General features: G+C 36.4%; 1 protein-coding gene across 2 annotated transcripts in view; it reads left to right on the top strand.

The window, feature by feature from the left end:
* EPHA6 (EPH receptor A6) overlaps positions 1–16,357 on the top strand; it is a 372,812-nt gene that overhangs the window by 254,632 nt on the left and 101,823 nt on the right. For both annotated transcript variants that reach the window (XM_058828207.1, XM_058828215.1), the window contains exon 6: positions 65–189. In XM_058828207.1, the coding sequence (XP_058684190.1) occupies positions 65–189 (125 nt within the window). The remainder of the gene's footprint in view (positions 1–64; positions 190–16,357) is intronic.

Genomic DNA, 16,357 nt, shown 5'->3' with positions numbered 1-16,357 from the left:
CAGGAGGTTGGAAGGATAAACTTGTGCTTCGTCTTTAACCCTTAGTTATCCTTTTCCCTTTCAGCACCCACCTTGATAGGGATGGTAAGGAAGGACTGGGCTTCCCAAAACAGCATTGCCCTCTCCTGGCAAGAGCCGGACTTTCCCCATGGAGCAGTTCTGGACTACGAGATCAAGTACTATGAGAAAGTAGGTCTCACTTACAGCATCACCCAGATCCTAAAGAGCAATGTGTTTCATATCTTTAATAGTATTTTTTAAAACCTTTTCACTTGACCCCACATACAATGCTGTGTATGCCAGACGTTTTATTTTGTGCTGATTTTTTTGTTGTTTTGCTTCTAACTTGTTAATGACTGTCTTGTTTCACATCAGAATTGAGTGGAGCAGCAAACAGATCGTACATTTACTTGTCTCATAGTAACTGCATTTACAAACATGGATTAATGGATCACATGCTTGAATGTATTTTGATTTATGGACTGTAAAAACTTCACATTAGAGTGATACTGAACAGAATTAAGGTGAATGGGAATGTGATATCATTTTGAGGCAAGAGATGTATTTATTTATTATTGCTGAATAAAGCAATAATATGTGCTTAAAGGATAGAGTGTACCAGCCTTGTTTACAGGGTTACAAAAGGTTACAAGAGAGAGAAACTATCAAATTTCTGGCACTTTGTTAAAATTTGGCAATTTCACACAGAGTAGAGCTACAACATGCATTACAAGGTGCACACACAGCATGTCTTGGGAAAGCATAATTTGAAGCCTCCTTCTCCATAAGCACAAAATATATTTGGTCATTTCCAGTTGCTACAGGGCCTCATACCAGTAAAAAAATTTTGTGCTGGCCAAGTGCCTTCAGTCCTGAAGACATAGATAGGAAATTTTTGGTGTCTGTACTTTAAACAGGTCCCTGCTAAGTCGGTTCTTGCTCTTTCTCTGCCTCCATATGAAGTCACAGTGGAACTGATGTGAATGTACGAAGATCAGAAAGAACAGGAATACAAAACAAGTCATGAAAGAAAGTATGAGGGATATTAGGCTCTGTAAATATCTGAGAATTTTATTCCTTGACTGCACTTCTCTACTGAGATTATGCAGCTTTAATGATGCAGAAGAAAGGGTAAACTGGGGAAAAAATCCAAACTATTTTAATAGGACGGCTAGAGGGAGAAGACAGATTGCTTAGAATATTTGGTAAGCCAAAGCAAGGAACCCTATTTTCTACACTAATGGAAGTCCTTCAGGTTATTCCTTCAGAATCCATTATCTTAGTAAGCCCCATTATGACTTGAACTTTTTTTCTGCACTGATATTAAAGAGGTGAATTAAACACGACAAATTGTGAGATTTTATTCAGTTGAGTAGGAGTGATTCCAAAGTTCTGTAGCCATTCGTATGGATAGTAAATTATAAATCTTATATTTGTATTTAATAAAATCCTTTCTCAATGGATGATGTGCCAATGCCAGTCAGTGCTGAGTGACAAGGCAAATAATTTTTCTTAGAGATCTACTTATTCCTTTAACTTTGACCATTGAGCAGCAGGACTACATGCACAGGCTTTATGACCCTTTGCTAGACACAGTTTAAAACACCCTTATCTGTTTTTATGAAAAGAAAAGAGAAGAATTTTATGTGTCCACCTCTTAAAATATATAAGGAGTTTCCTCTATCTGTAAACTCTTTCCTCTGAGGTCAGGGGACATAAATGCACTGCTGGCATCTTTCAGTGCTGTGGCACAGGTGTAATTTGCAAGACCTCTCTTGGAGACCAGGTTCTAGATCTGAGAGGTGAATAATCCAGTACTGCAAGTCAGTCTGCTTATTTACAGCATTAAATTGGAAGATGTTATTTTACACCACTGTAATAATATTTAAATCTTGCTTTAATAATACTCAAATCAAGAAGCATGCATTAAAATGCTGGCTAAGTGCAGTGGCCAAATGCAAATGAAATTTTATATTGAGAAAGAAAAAGGTATGCTTCCTACCTCAAAGCCAGAAAATATTAATATGTACAATTATTTTATTTTGATTAAGTTTCAATTAATTTTTTTATTCTTCACTGTGGAGCTCTGTATATTAGAAAGCATAGTTTGTGTTATGACAGGGGTAGATGTAGCCAGTGACACTGTAATCTCTCAGCCTTCCCAGGAACTCTGAAACAGGGGAATATCACCATTCCTGTTCTCAGCAGAAGTGACAAAATAGGGATGTTGTTACATGCTCACAGGAAATATGATAAGAGTAAAATAATTTTCTACTGGCTCCAGTATGAATTTATCACAAAGACATCCCTCTAACAGAGAGCAAAAAATGCAGGTAAAGTGGGAGAACGTGTTAAATATGAAAAGGTCAGAAATTTTATTAATGTCTTAGGGAGTCAAGAAAAAGGCAGAAAAGAGTGGTTTTAGCTACTAATAAAGCATACTAGGTAGAAAAATGGGACAACTTTTGCAGTCTGTCTTTATCTCTTTCTCCCTGTCATTTGCATTTAATAAAGGTGGGTTTGTTCTGATAAACAATATAAGAAATGGAATTTCTCCATCAAATACAACCACTCAATCCCTCAAATTCAGCTGATTATATCAGTTTCTTAAATTCTTGAAGCTCTGAAGAATTATGCAATGTTCCAAAGTTTTACAAATATTTACTGCTATTTCTTTTAAGGTTCCTTGTTGACATTTGAAAAATTCAGTACATCACTGGTGAGCACATGAGGGGAGCAGCCTGCTTTTAATTATTACCGTTATTATTGTGTGGCTCACAAATGGGAGTTGTATCTTGTCATGGGCTACCAAAGTTTCCTGGAAGATATGTAAACTTCAGAAATCAAATAGCTGGCCAATAAACTGTAAGCACTCTACAAAATGGGGCAATTCCCAACGATTTCTTAAGAAAGACTTAATGACTTAAGGACTTTCTTAATGATGATGAGCATAGAACATAAATATGCATCTTTCCATGCATTTCCAGAACAAGTGCAAGAAGGGAAGGAGGCTACACTGTGCTAATGATGCAAGAAACTTATATTTATACTCTTGTAAAATACAAATTACACACAGAGAACTATCAAAAAATCAAGTCCTCTCTGTGAAAAATATTCTTCTGAGAAAGACTACCAAGTTATAATGAAATAAAATAGAGAAAGAGTTATCCAGGAGTCTCAATAAGTTACACGTATGGAATCATACATTCATTTCAAAGTACAGTAAAGCAGTTCAGTAAATTTTTTACTATAAAGCACCTTTTCCTATATGACCTTCATTTCTCTGGGAATCGCTGTAAAACACTCAGAACTTCACGAAATATTGTCTCTAAAAATGAAAATCTTGTGGCAGTAGCAAAATTTCATTGTGAGCCAGTTGTACAGATTTGTAGTTTCTTATTTAGGAGTGCACTGGTTCATTTTTATGTGGTTGTCTGACAAGAGGTCATTTTGTTCTGCAGCCTTTCAGTCAAAAATGCAGTGAACAAAATCTGACCTAGAACATAATTAGAGAGCTGATTTGGCCTGGAGAACAAAAATTCCTCGACATTCAGTCCAAGATTCTCTGAGTTCTGTCACAGTAAAGAGAAAGGGTTTCCATTGTTTGAATAGTTGTGTGATATAACCAGGGAGAGAATATCATGATCCTGAAATAATTGCATTGTTGAGGGCTGGTAGTTGAAATACCTGATTTCAGGTAGATTGTGAATAATTTTGTAAACTATACCGTGGATAATAAGTGAGTCTTTACAGCACAGAAGATCAGTTAAATGTTTGCTGTTTGAGATCTAAAATTGCTCATAAAAGCATTTCTTCATAGACTTCCTCTGGGGTCTTGAGATACTAAACATTGCAAATAATCTCTGTTGATACAGGGTGCCTGCCCTATTCTGCACTTTGTCCATTATATTTTATGATCCCTTGATATCATCCACAAACACTATTGCTAAAAGAAGAAAAATCTCTCATGGGCAGTATTGTCTTTCCCTTTAAAAATCACTCATTAACATAATCCCAGTGTCATTGCTAATTACAATTAATTTTTCTTTTACACTTTAAACTATAACTCAGACACTAACCAAAGCTTGCACTTCTTGCAAGATTCCAGGACATCATCATCTCTTTACCTCTCATCAAAAGATTTCATGTTTGAGGCAGATGGGGGACTGAGGCTTTGTTAGAGCCTTGTAATGACACTGAGTCCTTCTGTAGGAATTCCCTCATGGGAAAGGGAACTGGGCACACAGTGGATATAACCCTCACCAGATGCACACCAGGTTGTGCAGCTGAACTGGAAAACGCTTATTCCTCCCCTTTCCATCCAAACCCATAAAGTTAACCATCAAAAATTAATGCTCCCTAAGACCTGTATTAGGCACATCAAGCTGTGCACGTATCAGTAACTGCATGAAGTCTGTTCTCCCACGTGGCCCAAGCACACCAGCTGGATTACATTTCCTGTTACACACAAGATAACATATAATTAGCTAAGGAAGCCTGTCTGTAGAGAAGGGATTTTAATGGAATGTACCCAAGCAGTAACCCAAGGCATTGCAGTGAAATCTCTAAACAGAGAAACCAGAGAATATCTTTAGAATCAGGATTTGGAGGAGAGGGCTGATATTTCTTCGCTTTCTTGTCTTTTGATGAAATTTAAAGCCAAGTCCCTTTGCCGAAATGCTTCATTTTGTTGAAATTACTTACGTAATTTCACATAAAAAAAATTAACCCACCTCCACAGGACAGTGAGTGGACAGGATATGTAGGATGTCAAATATTACTTTTCCTTTATCCCAGGATTATTTAGAGTTGAATTAATAAACAGAAGAGAGAAAATAACTGAGCAGTAGAGGCAAGGGGGAAATTAGTTTTCCAATGAGATTTGAAAAAGAGATGAAGAGCTGATGAGGCAGAGAGATAGGGGAAAAGTACCAGAGTTAAAGAATTAGAAAGCAGCATGACCTTGTTAATTTTTCTATCAGTCTACAGCTGTCTTCACTTAACTCATACAAGAAGTGATGCTCAGTCTTTAAATCTAATATTAAACCAAAGCCTGCTATTTCTTTGAGAAATCATTAATATGAATTAAAATGAGCCATCCTGAATCTGAGTGACAGACCTTTAGGTAAATTACATGATAGGAATAATGAGAAGTTTTAAGACTCTCAGTGCATAATGTTCTAAATGACAGAATTATTTTTATAAGAATTAATATGGCAAATTATGAACGTCATGTGACTCGTCCCAGTTTAGAAGACACCAGATGTTCTTCTGTGTCTTCTCTGGCTAAGGATATCCTGCATTATGATCTTCTCCCATTAATCAACCTGACCCTGCCTCAGTATGGGCTGGAATCAGCCTCAGTGAACAGGAGCCACACATATTCTCATCAGATAAAATAAGGACATTTCTCATAAGAAGCCACCTCATGTAGATCAGATTCAGTCCTCAGAAATTCTGGGTGGAATTTTGGAAACATGCAGTAAAATCAGTAATTTCTCTTGTAAATGACTGTAAATCTGCCTTTCTGTGAGGTCTGCATGGCATGTGTGAAGTTCATTGACCCTCAGCCTCTCCACTACTTAAACAGCCAAACCTCTCCAGTCTCTCCGTCTCTTTAGTCACCATTTTGCACAATGTTTAACTAAGTTAGAAGTTAATTTCCTTTAAGCACAAGCTGTCACTTTTTTTGGTTCAGGTTTTTCTTTTGTGGTAGATTTTTATATCATGAAGAGCAATCTATGCAGCAGCTCTCACTGGCACAAGGCTGAAGGGAGCCTGGAGCTGTGTGACATTATCCATGGGCAGTGATGGTTTGTTTGGTGCTGGTGTGGCTGTGTTCTTGGCATGTGCTGGTTCTTTCTTTGGGCTTTTTACTTTATTGTTGCTATCCCTACTGTAGCATCTTTGACAACCTCACTAAATTTTAAAGTCAACATCAGTGATGGGATTGGGGAACAGGTACAAACTGCCAGCAGTAGGGATGAGCATCTGAGCACTTCAGGTGTCTGGCCATCTATTGAGTATAAACCTGCTTTTTTCAAATTAGCAGCTGGGCAATTTTTAACTTCATGCTATTAATTTTTATTTTTTTTTAATGGACAGATTTCTTCTGTAATATTTTTTTTAAATTGTTCAAATCATTTAAGTCATAAATAGCAATCTGCTGCCTGCAAGTAAAATGTTTCTGATATGACTGGAATCAAGAAACGTAGGACTCACGCAATAATACATTTTCATTACATTTTCAGAAATTCTCATCAGGAAAAGATTGCTGAGTATTTGGGATGTACAAGAGCTTTTGGACAGTAGTTTTAGGCAGCCCTTAGTGTTTGTTCATAACATGTCACAGGGCTCTGAGCAGTGCCTCAGGCATTCTTGGCCCTTCACAGCTCCTGGGAAATGAACCATGTCTGCTGAATGTTTTTAAAAAATAATCACTACAAATGTGCTTTGGGATATAATCATGAAAATGAAATCTCCTAGCTTATTTTAGCATAGTAAGTGGTGTTAAACAAGCTTCTCAGTTTTTCTGTTCCACTGTTATTAACCCAGTTTCCCAAGGGAAAAAATGTAAAAGCCTCAGATTCTAAAAAGAGAAAAAAAAAAAATAGGTCTCAGAACCATTGAAAATGAGAGTGACTAATTACCAGACTCTCTGACCAGATATCATTTTTGCTTGCAGGAAAGAACCTAAGGACCTTGCAGCAGCCATTATTAATGATACCGATGTAATTACTATTAGTAGAAAAAGAAATCTGGCGTCTAAATATCAATTACATGCAGCAAAGGGTTTATCAGAGAAGGTCTAAGCTTGTCTACTAATCATTGTTGTCAATTATTTAGAAACACCTTCTGAACTTTTGTATTTAATAATAAAGTAGCCTACAGAGGTATTGCTGTTGTTCCTGCTGAACCAAAAATTCTCATTGAGAAGTATAATGCTGTTTAAGCAAGCTTGGTGGATTTGATATTAAAACAAACCCCATACTTAAGTCTCTGCTGATCTGTGTTCTTGCCTGCAGCCAATACCATTTTCTCCAAGGAAAATTAGATGTACAGTGCTTATTCCAGTAACTGCTAGAAGAGCTGCACAAATGGAGAAAAAGTGTATTAATGGTTTTGTATAAGTGGTTTTCAAATGCTTTCAAGGGCATAGGAATAAGCATAGGATGTATGCAAACTATTACAAGACCACAAACAGTAAGTTTCATACCTCAAATGAAGCTAAGAAAGCTAAATCCATTGATGAGAAAGAGTGGTTGCTAATAAAAGAAATTATTAATTTTTTTTCTATCCATTACAGCGTTTGAACCTCAGGAAAAATAGTTTTCAAAATTGTGCACTGACACAGCAAGAATAATAATAATAATGTTAACCTCAGGAATCAGTGTTAATCCTAAGTAGGTATTTGGTGGGGTCAAAAATCATAAGCAGCTACTTTATAGAGCGGAAAGTTTCAGCTAAGGGCAACATTTAGATGATTTTGATGAACATGATGTAAAAAAGAAATGTTTTCTCATCAGAAATAATGTATCAGTTGCACGAAAGGAAGTGGTAAGGAGTTTAATTTGTATAATCCAGAATTAACAAAATAGAGAATGTACTCCCAAAGCATTTTATTTTTGCTGTTTCTGTTATTATTAACTGCTTGCAGTGTGTTCACCTTTGAGTTTAGGTGCAGTAAGTTTTAGTTGTGTATCATAATGGAGTTGGAGTTCCCTCAGATACCTTAAGACAAATTCAGGAGTCAAACTTTGGGTTTGAAAGTTTGACAGATTTTTACAAAAAAAAAGGTAAGCTTTGTGAACAATGGCCTAAATATAGCAAGCATACCTGCCAAAAGACAGTCATCAAAATGAAAGTGATTTCCTTATTTATAATTAAAAACAATGTCTAGGTCTCCATTTCTCTAAAATCAGTCAGAATGTTCCCTTTAGACCCTCATAAAATACAAAGTAGCTTAAAAGTTCCCACAAATCATGTATGAGCCCAAACTCTTTTAAAAACTGAATCTAGCACAGTGTTCTTCATAATACACAAGGGACTTACTGTTCATAAATTGTTGATTTGCAGCCATAAAGGTGAATTCACAGATTAAATCAAGATACCTATCTTGAGACATGAGTTTATGTCTTTCTCTAAATGAAGGAGTGTTCAAATATAATTTAATTTACAGTTTCTTCCTGCACTATTCAATGCATTCAAGAGATACCTGGGGAGGTACAAAGGTATGCATCATTTTGGAGTACAAAACCAGAAAAAGTTCCTTTTTTTCTCTCTTTTTTCTGTGACTGCATTGCAGTTGTGCTTTGACCACAGAAAGGGACAGGATATTAGTTTTCCTCTTTGAATGGTCTTTTTTTCACATTAAATGAAGATGAAGCCACTGACTGAGTAATATTAGCAATCTCTTTTTTATTAAGTATCAGTGTCCCCAAAGCAGTCATTCTGGGAGAAGGGAGAAATATCCAGAGGGAAAGAGGAAACTCATTTAGGGAGAGCCCCTCCATTTAATGCACTAAACCACTACTTTCCTCTTTAGTATCAGTATAATCACTTTACTAGGTATTAAACAAAAGCTGTGGGTTTGGTGTGGGAATGTGGTTGTTGGAATCAAAATGAACATTAGAGGAGCTTTTAATTTAAATTAATAATTTTGTTAGCCAACTTGAATTCACTGAAATTGTACCTTATTAATTAACTCCCATGTAGTTTTGTTAGGTTTGTTTGTACCTGAATAAACATACAGATGTTTATTTGATTAATTGAAAGAAGCAAAATATTACAATTCTCTCTTTTTCTTTTGAGTTTTTTAATGTATTTGCATTAATAGTTTCAAAGTGCCCTTTCTTGATGTGCTTGTTGGGATGGCTGAGTTAACAACCTATTATTATGTACTCCTTACCGAGCTGTTAATAGCTTTAGAGTCTTTTGCAGGAATTCACCTGCTGCTCATAAACACATTTATGTTGCTGTAGGAGCTTCACCAGGTTGGTGCATCTTGTATTTGCAATGACCTTGCACAAACTACCATGTGCATATACTACTTTCATGCATATACAAGTACTCATATCATATTAACAAAATTCTTTAATGGCCAGAGCAGCTCTTTTTAAAAAGGTATTGATACATATCTGTGAATTTTGTTAATGTTTTTTCCTTGTTGTTGTTTCAGCCACCACCAGAAGTGATATTTCTGCTGAACTTAGCTACATCAGAAATGTGCACTTCCCAAAAAAATTGAGCAAAAACTTGCTTTGTCAGTTTTGAAAGTGCAAAATCAGCTTTTTGTTTACTCGCTAGTTTGTTTCCTTTGCCCTTGAAATTCATGTTCAATTAATTGGAAAAAAGATTGCTGTTTTTGCTTTACACCCCATTAACTACCGAGGTGTTTGAAGAAAACATAAACTTAAGGAATATGCTGTATTTATTGTTGATGTATTGCCAGGTTCTGCACAGTCCTGACACCAGAGGTGAATTCAGCCCTTCTGAGTTAGCATTGCAAGACAGATGTTTGCTGTTTGCCTGCACTGAGACACAAAAAAGTGTATGCACGTGCTCACAAATACGCCAAATAATGTGATATTTCAGTGACTTTTCAGTAGCTATTATATGTTTATATCTGAAGAGCTTAATGAAAAACAATACAGTCTCTATATAGAGATCAGCAGGTTCCCTCTTGCCTCTGATTTATTATTTGTATTGCAGTGATTAAAGTCAAACATTAGTTAGTGTCAGACTTTGTGTTTTAGAGCCAAAATTCTTCCTCCAAAATTGATTTTTGTTGGATGGTTGAAATCTATCTTAATATTGTCAACATTATTGTATGCTTATAAATCAAATTTTCTTTGAAAAGGGAAGTATGTCTCCCAAAGAAGTGTATTCACAGTTAGTATATGAAAGACTGGTTACAATTTAACATTCATATGGTCTGAAATGAATCTTAATGACTTCAGTCATTTCCTTCCAGAAAAAGCAAATCTGAATAGCAATCTGACTCAATTCAATCTATAAAAGTAGATATTTTGCTTACTTACATAAAAGTGATAGCTTTATTAATACCACTGAATTTTTTTTTTTCAAGCTGTTGTATATCAATAAGGATCCTTTCTGGATTTGCCAGGCAGGAACCATTCAGTAACAAATGAAAAGAGAAAATTCTGCATTAGTCTGCTCTTCTAATATTAAAAGTTATTTATGTAGAAAATACAAACTAAGCTTAAAACAATCTTAAAATAAGCCCACTGAATCTACCTGTCCTAACATCCTGAAAGGCTGAAACACATCTTAGAAAGGAGTTGGAAAGGCATGATTCCACAAGAGGTTTTTAGTACAGAATGTGGTTTTAGTACAGAATGTGGTTTTTACGAGGGTGTTTGTAGAGCTGCAAACATCCCACAGCAGATAAAATTTCCCAGCAAGATGTTGCAAACCTGGCAAAATATTCAGCACTGAAAGGGAACCCTAATCCAAATCCTGGTCCTATCTGCCTGTGAACATTGTAGGGATCCTGAAATTAGGTGAATTAGGCCCATTTGTCATCAGCACTATTAGCGCTGAGTTCTGTGTAGCTGACTCTGTGCCATACTGTATTTTTGGATTGGTAGAATCACATGATTTTCACAGCTTTGAGCATATGTTGTGGGTGGTTGTGATGTTTTGGGGGGGAGGAGGAAGGGTTGTTTGGGGCTTTTTGTTCATTTTGTAGGGTTTTTTGTGTGGAGGGGGAGGTTGTCAAGGCAGAGCACTGGCTACTCTGTACTGTAGCAAGTCACCTCACTGTAGAAGTCTTCTGAAGAATTGGATTGCTCTTGTGTTGAAATTCCACTTCCCTTGTTAGATGCTTCTTTGCATTTAAGTTACCCTCACACTTCAGCTGGAAATAGGATCACCACAATTTTCAGTTCTGCCATGAAGGGGGACAGCTGTTCTGTGTGTACAGCTGTGATGTTACCCCTGCTGGTAATGCTGGGTGTGAGAGGATTGCCTGTCCCACATCTCAGCAACTTGAAGACCTTCAGGTGTTTGGACTGTGGCTTTTTTCACATCACAACAGTTGTCCCTTTTTGTTATCTTTCTTCCAGGGTCTTTAATTTTCAATTTAAATATTTCATTATCCAGTGACCTACTTCCCATCTGTGACTGGAAGTACTGTTTTTAGGATATACACAGATATTTTGAAATTGACTGAGCATATTACTGATATTATTATTCACTATTTCTTATAGACAAGAAACTGAAATAAAATAGGAATAAACTGAATATAAAATAGGAAGTGGATTTAAAAAAAAAAAAATCCCCACAGTATTTTTTAAACACGGTTTGTAATTAAATTTGTTGCCTAGGGATGTTTTGGAGGCCACACGCAAAATTGGTTCAAGGAATAATTAAGGAAATTCATGGAGAAAAAGTCCATGAGCTGTAAAACACAACAAAGCAAATTTAGTTAATTCAGAAAGCCACTAATCTGCAGATTGCTGGGCTCTGGGGGAGTGTTGAGGGTAAGCATGGGGACAAGGAACCTGCAGTGGCATCAGGACCTCGTTCAGAATTGTGAACTATGAACCTCATGCACCGAAGGAATGGCTTGGGAATCAGGACATTGGCTGTATATCCATAATTCTCTGGGCTTGTTTCACAGCAAAGTCACAGAAGCCTTCCAATCTTAACATTTTCAGGATTGCTTCTGTTTCCTGTTGCACTGTATTTGTCAGCAGTTTTATTACATCATTCTTTAGCATTAGATATCCCAGGAGAAACCCTGTCCTAAGGTGAATTTTGAGTGCTACTTGAGTTTAATTTTAACATTAGAAATTTAGTTTGTGCTTGCAGTAACTTCCTGCTTCTTTCCAACTGGAAAAGAAAATTAATATGAGTGAAAAAATAAGAAAAATCCTTGAGGCAGCTGAAGAGGCTGGCACTTTTATATGCAGAAGTTAGAGAGACTTCTGGAGATCTGGTGCAGAAGTTTTCACTGGTAAATATTTTTAATTGGCAAACAACTGTTATCCGAGTAGCTCATTACTGCCAGAAAGATGGCATTTCATATCTGTGCTCATCAGAAAACTCAGGCCATGTTCTCCAGCTGCCTTTGTTGTATGCTGGATTGCACCCTGTTCCATCCCTAACTTAAGGCACAGGACTGTTTTTATTTTATTTTAATCTCCTTGTCAGGACAATAAGCTCTGTCCTGACTGCTGCCTTCACACCTGGCAGTCCCACTTGGCCCACACGGTGAACCACACGGCTTTTGCTCTGCCCACCCCTCACCTCCCTGTGCTGCTGAGAATTTTAACACTGTTTTAGAGCCTCCCTGTGCTCATCTCTCTCCTCATTTAATATTCTGCTTTTCATGGTTCACCTCACATCAACTCATTTCTGCCTTTCCAACTATATAATCCAATTAAAATGAAATTTGTCTGGGGTTTGACCTTTCTATATTTTCTTTATTATTGGTTATCTCTTCTTCCCCTTTTCACGTTGACAGCTTCACTTTATATATGGAGAAAGTGATGAGCAGACTGACAGGCAATCAAAATATAAAATATTGAATGGCCAAGCAGGTAAAGGACACCTGAGTGTTGCAGCTCCCCAAACTGTTACATCTCAGATTAATCAGGAGGGAGGCCAAGGAGCAAAGGGACAGGGTTACAACCTGAAGGGGCTGATGCCTTTAAGTGTTGCAGATTTCTCCTCTAAGAAAACACTAGAGCCATTGGCAATTTTCTCTCTGGCCCTGATTTTTTGCTGCCACAGTTTTCTACTTAGTTTAGATTGGTCCTCAGATCTTTGCAATCACTTTTCTAAATTTACTTCAGGTTTGTGGTTCAGCTGAAAACCAGAGATACAAGAGTTTTTAGGAAGAACATTTTTTTTAAAGAATCTGAAGGGTATCTTTTACTTCTAGTTCTCTTACTGTAATTTTTCTTACCCCACTCTATGTTACAGTAAAAATGTACCTAATCCTGTTGATCAGATTGTAATCAGTAATTAATGTTAGAAGCACGTTTTTGAACCTTTAAGTCTTCTCTAAAATCTTCTGCCAGCATTCCTGTTAATTGATGTACTATAGGTTAAAATAGTTTTCTAGGAGAAAATCACACCCAAAATTAAAGAAGCTTTCAAAGGCAGACACTGAGTTCCACAGATGTAGTTTATTGATTCCAGTGTAATTAGTCCTTATCTACAACAATCTGTGTAAGGTGACAAAGGTGCTATGACTAGAGGCAACAGGCATTCAGAAATTGTATTATGAGAATATTTTATTGTAATGTTAGAAAATACTTTTTGAGAATTATTGGAGGAAAACTAGTTGTGAGAGGAATATAGGCTCTATAAATCAGAGGCAGTTTCCATAAATTAGAGCTGTGGAGACTCTGTTTTTATTGATCACAGAGAGTAAGTACAAACTCCAGAGTTTGATGTTGTCTTTAATAGATTCTATTTGAACTGACTAATCAATTAATTACTATACCTAATAATTACCTACTGTGTTATCCTAATGGGTTGCACAGCATTAAATTTCAGATGACTATGGAGTGCCAGCATAGCTGATCCCAAGGAAAAGGTAAGGAAGAATTTGGAGATTTCATTGCACAGTGGACTAGATCAGTAAAAATTGCTGTCTTCCAGAATTGTGGTCATTCCTTTACAATAATGATGCTTCCTCTGTAGGTCACATTGTGTGTGTTCCTCAGACTGATGTATCTAGGAAAAATGTGACCAAATGGTCTCATAAAAAATTCTTTTTTATTATTGGTGATTTTATTTAAACATTTATAGTACCTGAGTCATGAAACTCCAAATCTTCTTTACTTTAATGTGGTACTTATTCAGCTTTGACATTGTGCTTCAGTGTACAGGATAAAGACCTGGTCCCTGTGGTAGATAGATTTAATCTCTCTTAGCTCTTCTTTCAGTTAAATAACAGTGCTTTGAAAAGGCCAGGCAGGATTATGTGGCTTAATACAGAATTTTCATGTTGCAGGACAATAGATATAAACTAGAAAATGTGTTTGCAAACAGCTGATAGTAAATTCAGTTCCTCCCCCTGGATTCTTTCTGCACACACACACTTGAAAGCTGTGGGTACAGTAAGTCTCTTTTAGCTGGCAGAAGGTTTGGAAATCCTTTCCCTAGGGTCAGTTTAAGAAGACTTTTGTTACTCGTGGCGCTGGATGAACTGAATACCTCCATTGTCATTCATAAAATAAACTTGACTAAGAGTATATAGATCATGTTATATATTCTAAATCATAGAAAATTATATTTGGTTATCTTTTTAAATTACTAAACTAAGGACTGATACTATTTGTATTAGAACTATGTCTCTTTTTGACACTCAAAGATTAATGATGACAAATCTCATATGCCTAAAAGTGCCAGGATTTTTTCAGTGCTTTACTGGTTGAGTTAATCTTTTTAAGGTTATTTCAGCCCTACAGGCAAAATTCTGCATTTCAGCTTTAATTTCTATTGATTTTTTTGGTTTTTTTAGTAAAAGTTTTGAGACGTGATCTTTTTATCACCTATAACATCAGAATGTAAACTCTGATTGCCTTAAGAGTATAAACTGATTAAAGATCATCACATTTGGTTAGTCTTTATCAATATTTTTCTTATATGTATCCACAAAGTCTTAATTTCTGTGCTCCTTTGCTCTCTACTAAGGTGAGGATAAAATTAGGGAGCTATTCATTCACACAGGTGTAGCATGTGAAAATTTACCTGTTTATTTAGAATCTTTAATGTTAGTGGGGGAATCCCCTTTCTTTTAAGTATATGAGAAAGATGGTACTGACCATCACAATAACAGAACATCTGGATAGTGACTGCTACTGCAAAAGCAGGAAATATTTCATTAAAATTATCCTCTGATGGTGCTACTCAATTAAATTAGGTTGTCTAGTCTTACACCATTAGCAGCATTGTGCCTTCCACTCAGTCTGTTTCTTTAGATATGAAAAATGCCTTATCTATAAAGCCAAGTATAAAATTAGGATAGATAGAGATTCAGATAGGCAGAGGTGGCTGCAAAAAAGAATTTTATTCTGAAAGGCTTTTCTGCTCATGCACAGAATAAACTGTCATGGATTTGTGAACACTGTTCCTCATAATCAGAACCGAATCCATTTACAAGAGGAATCACACAAACAATAAGAAAAGAACAATTTCCTTAGAAACAGAGATAGCATTTTCAAAGTTTATAATATAATTCTGTTTAACTTGGATAGGTAGTCATAGACTTAGTATTACATTGTGTAATAACATTGGCATAGCTTGCATTTGGGTTATATTTATGTTTTAATTACAGATTTTCACGAAGATAAATTTACAGTAGGCTATGAAAGAGATCTTATGAATTTCCTCATATCAGATTGTGTCTCATAGTTATATGAGTATATTATATTAGATAGACTCCTTTAACTCATGTTTAACCCCTCAGCCCCTGGGTTCTCAGAACTGCTTCTTGTGAGCCCTTCGCCATCTCTAAGGTCACAAATGCTGTAAAGGATGTAAATGACCAGAGTGTTTCTTGTGTCCCTTTTCTTTTTATGAACACTGAACCATATAGTGGCCAACTATATATTATCTTACTTCTTATGTGCCGTGGGAGGTACAGCCATGTCAGTTAAACTTATGTTTCATTTGGCAGATTTTGTAGTAGCCTTCTGTTATCAAGTACAGAATAAATGCAGTCCTTGGCCTTTCCCATTGATTCCTGTCACTGTCTAGGTCAGAAATCTATCACATGAGATAGATCCTTCTAGCACACAAAATCATGCTTCCTTGTGATGGAAAATAGTGTGTATGATAAGTGGCTTGATATATATCTATATTTTGCCACAACATGAAAGCAGGATCTGGGAAAAGCATGCACTAACATCCAGGAAGTAAACTTAAGTTCTTCAGTTTAAAATTGACTTTTTGAACACATAATCCCTGCAGAAGTGAGTGCATATGGTCTATAGCAAGAATAATTCAAAGCATCCCATATGTCTGTGCAGTCTAGAATTGTATTTTTTTGTTCTGAGTCCATCTTCAGCCTTCCTGGGAAAGATCATGGCAGCAGGAGTGGCCAGCCTTGAGAGCCACCTCCATGCATCTCTGTGGAAAGCTCTGGCTTTCCAGGTTGGCTGCAGATCAGTTGTCAAGAGAAGGGAATAAGGGCAAAGCATCCCCTCTTTGGATAATTCTCTTATGTGTGAATCCAGTCCTAAAAGGCTGAATTCTTTGTGCAAAACATTCCAGCTCTGAGAAGTTTCTGGCTATGAATCATTTTCTCTTGAATTTGAGCAACTTTTTCCTCAAGCTCCTGAAGCTTGTTCTCAAGCCAAGGTGGCAGGATCCCTTT

The sequence above is a fragment of the Poecile atricapillus genome, chromosome 1 (genome assembly GCF_030490865.1).
Source record: "Poecile atricapillus isolate bPoeAtr1 chromosome 1, bPoeAtr1.hap1, whole genome shotgun sequence".
NCBI classification, from domain to species: domain Eukaryota; kingdom Metazoa; phylum Chordata; class Aves; order Passeriformes; family Paridae; genus Poecile; species Poecile atricapillus.
This window is presented reverse-complemented; position numbering and strand designations above follow the sequence as displayed.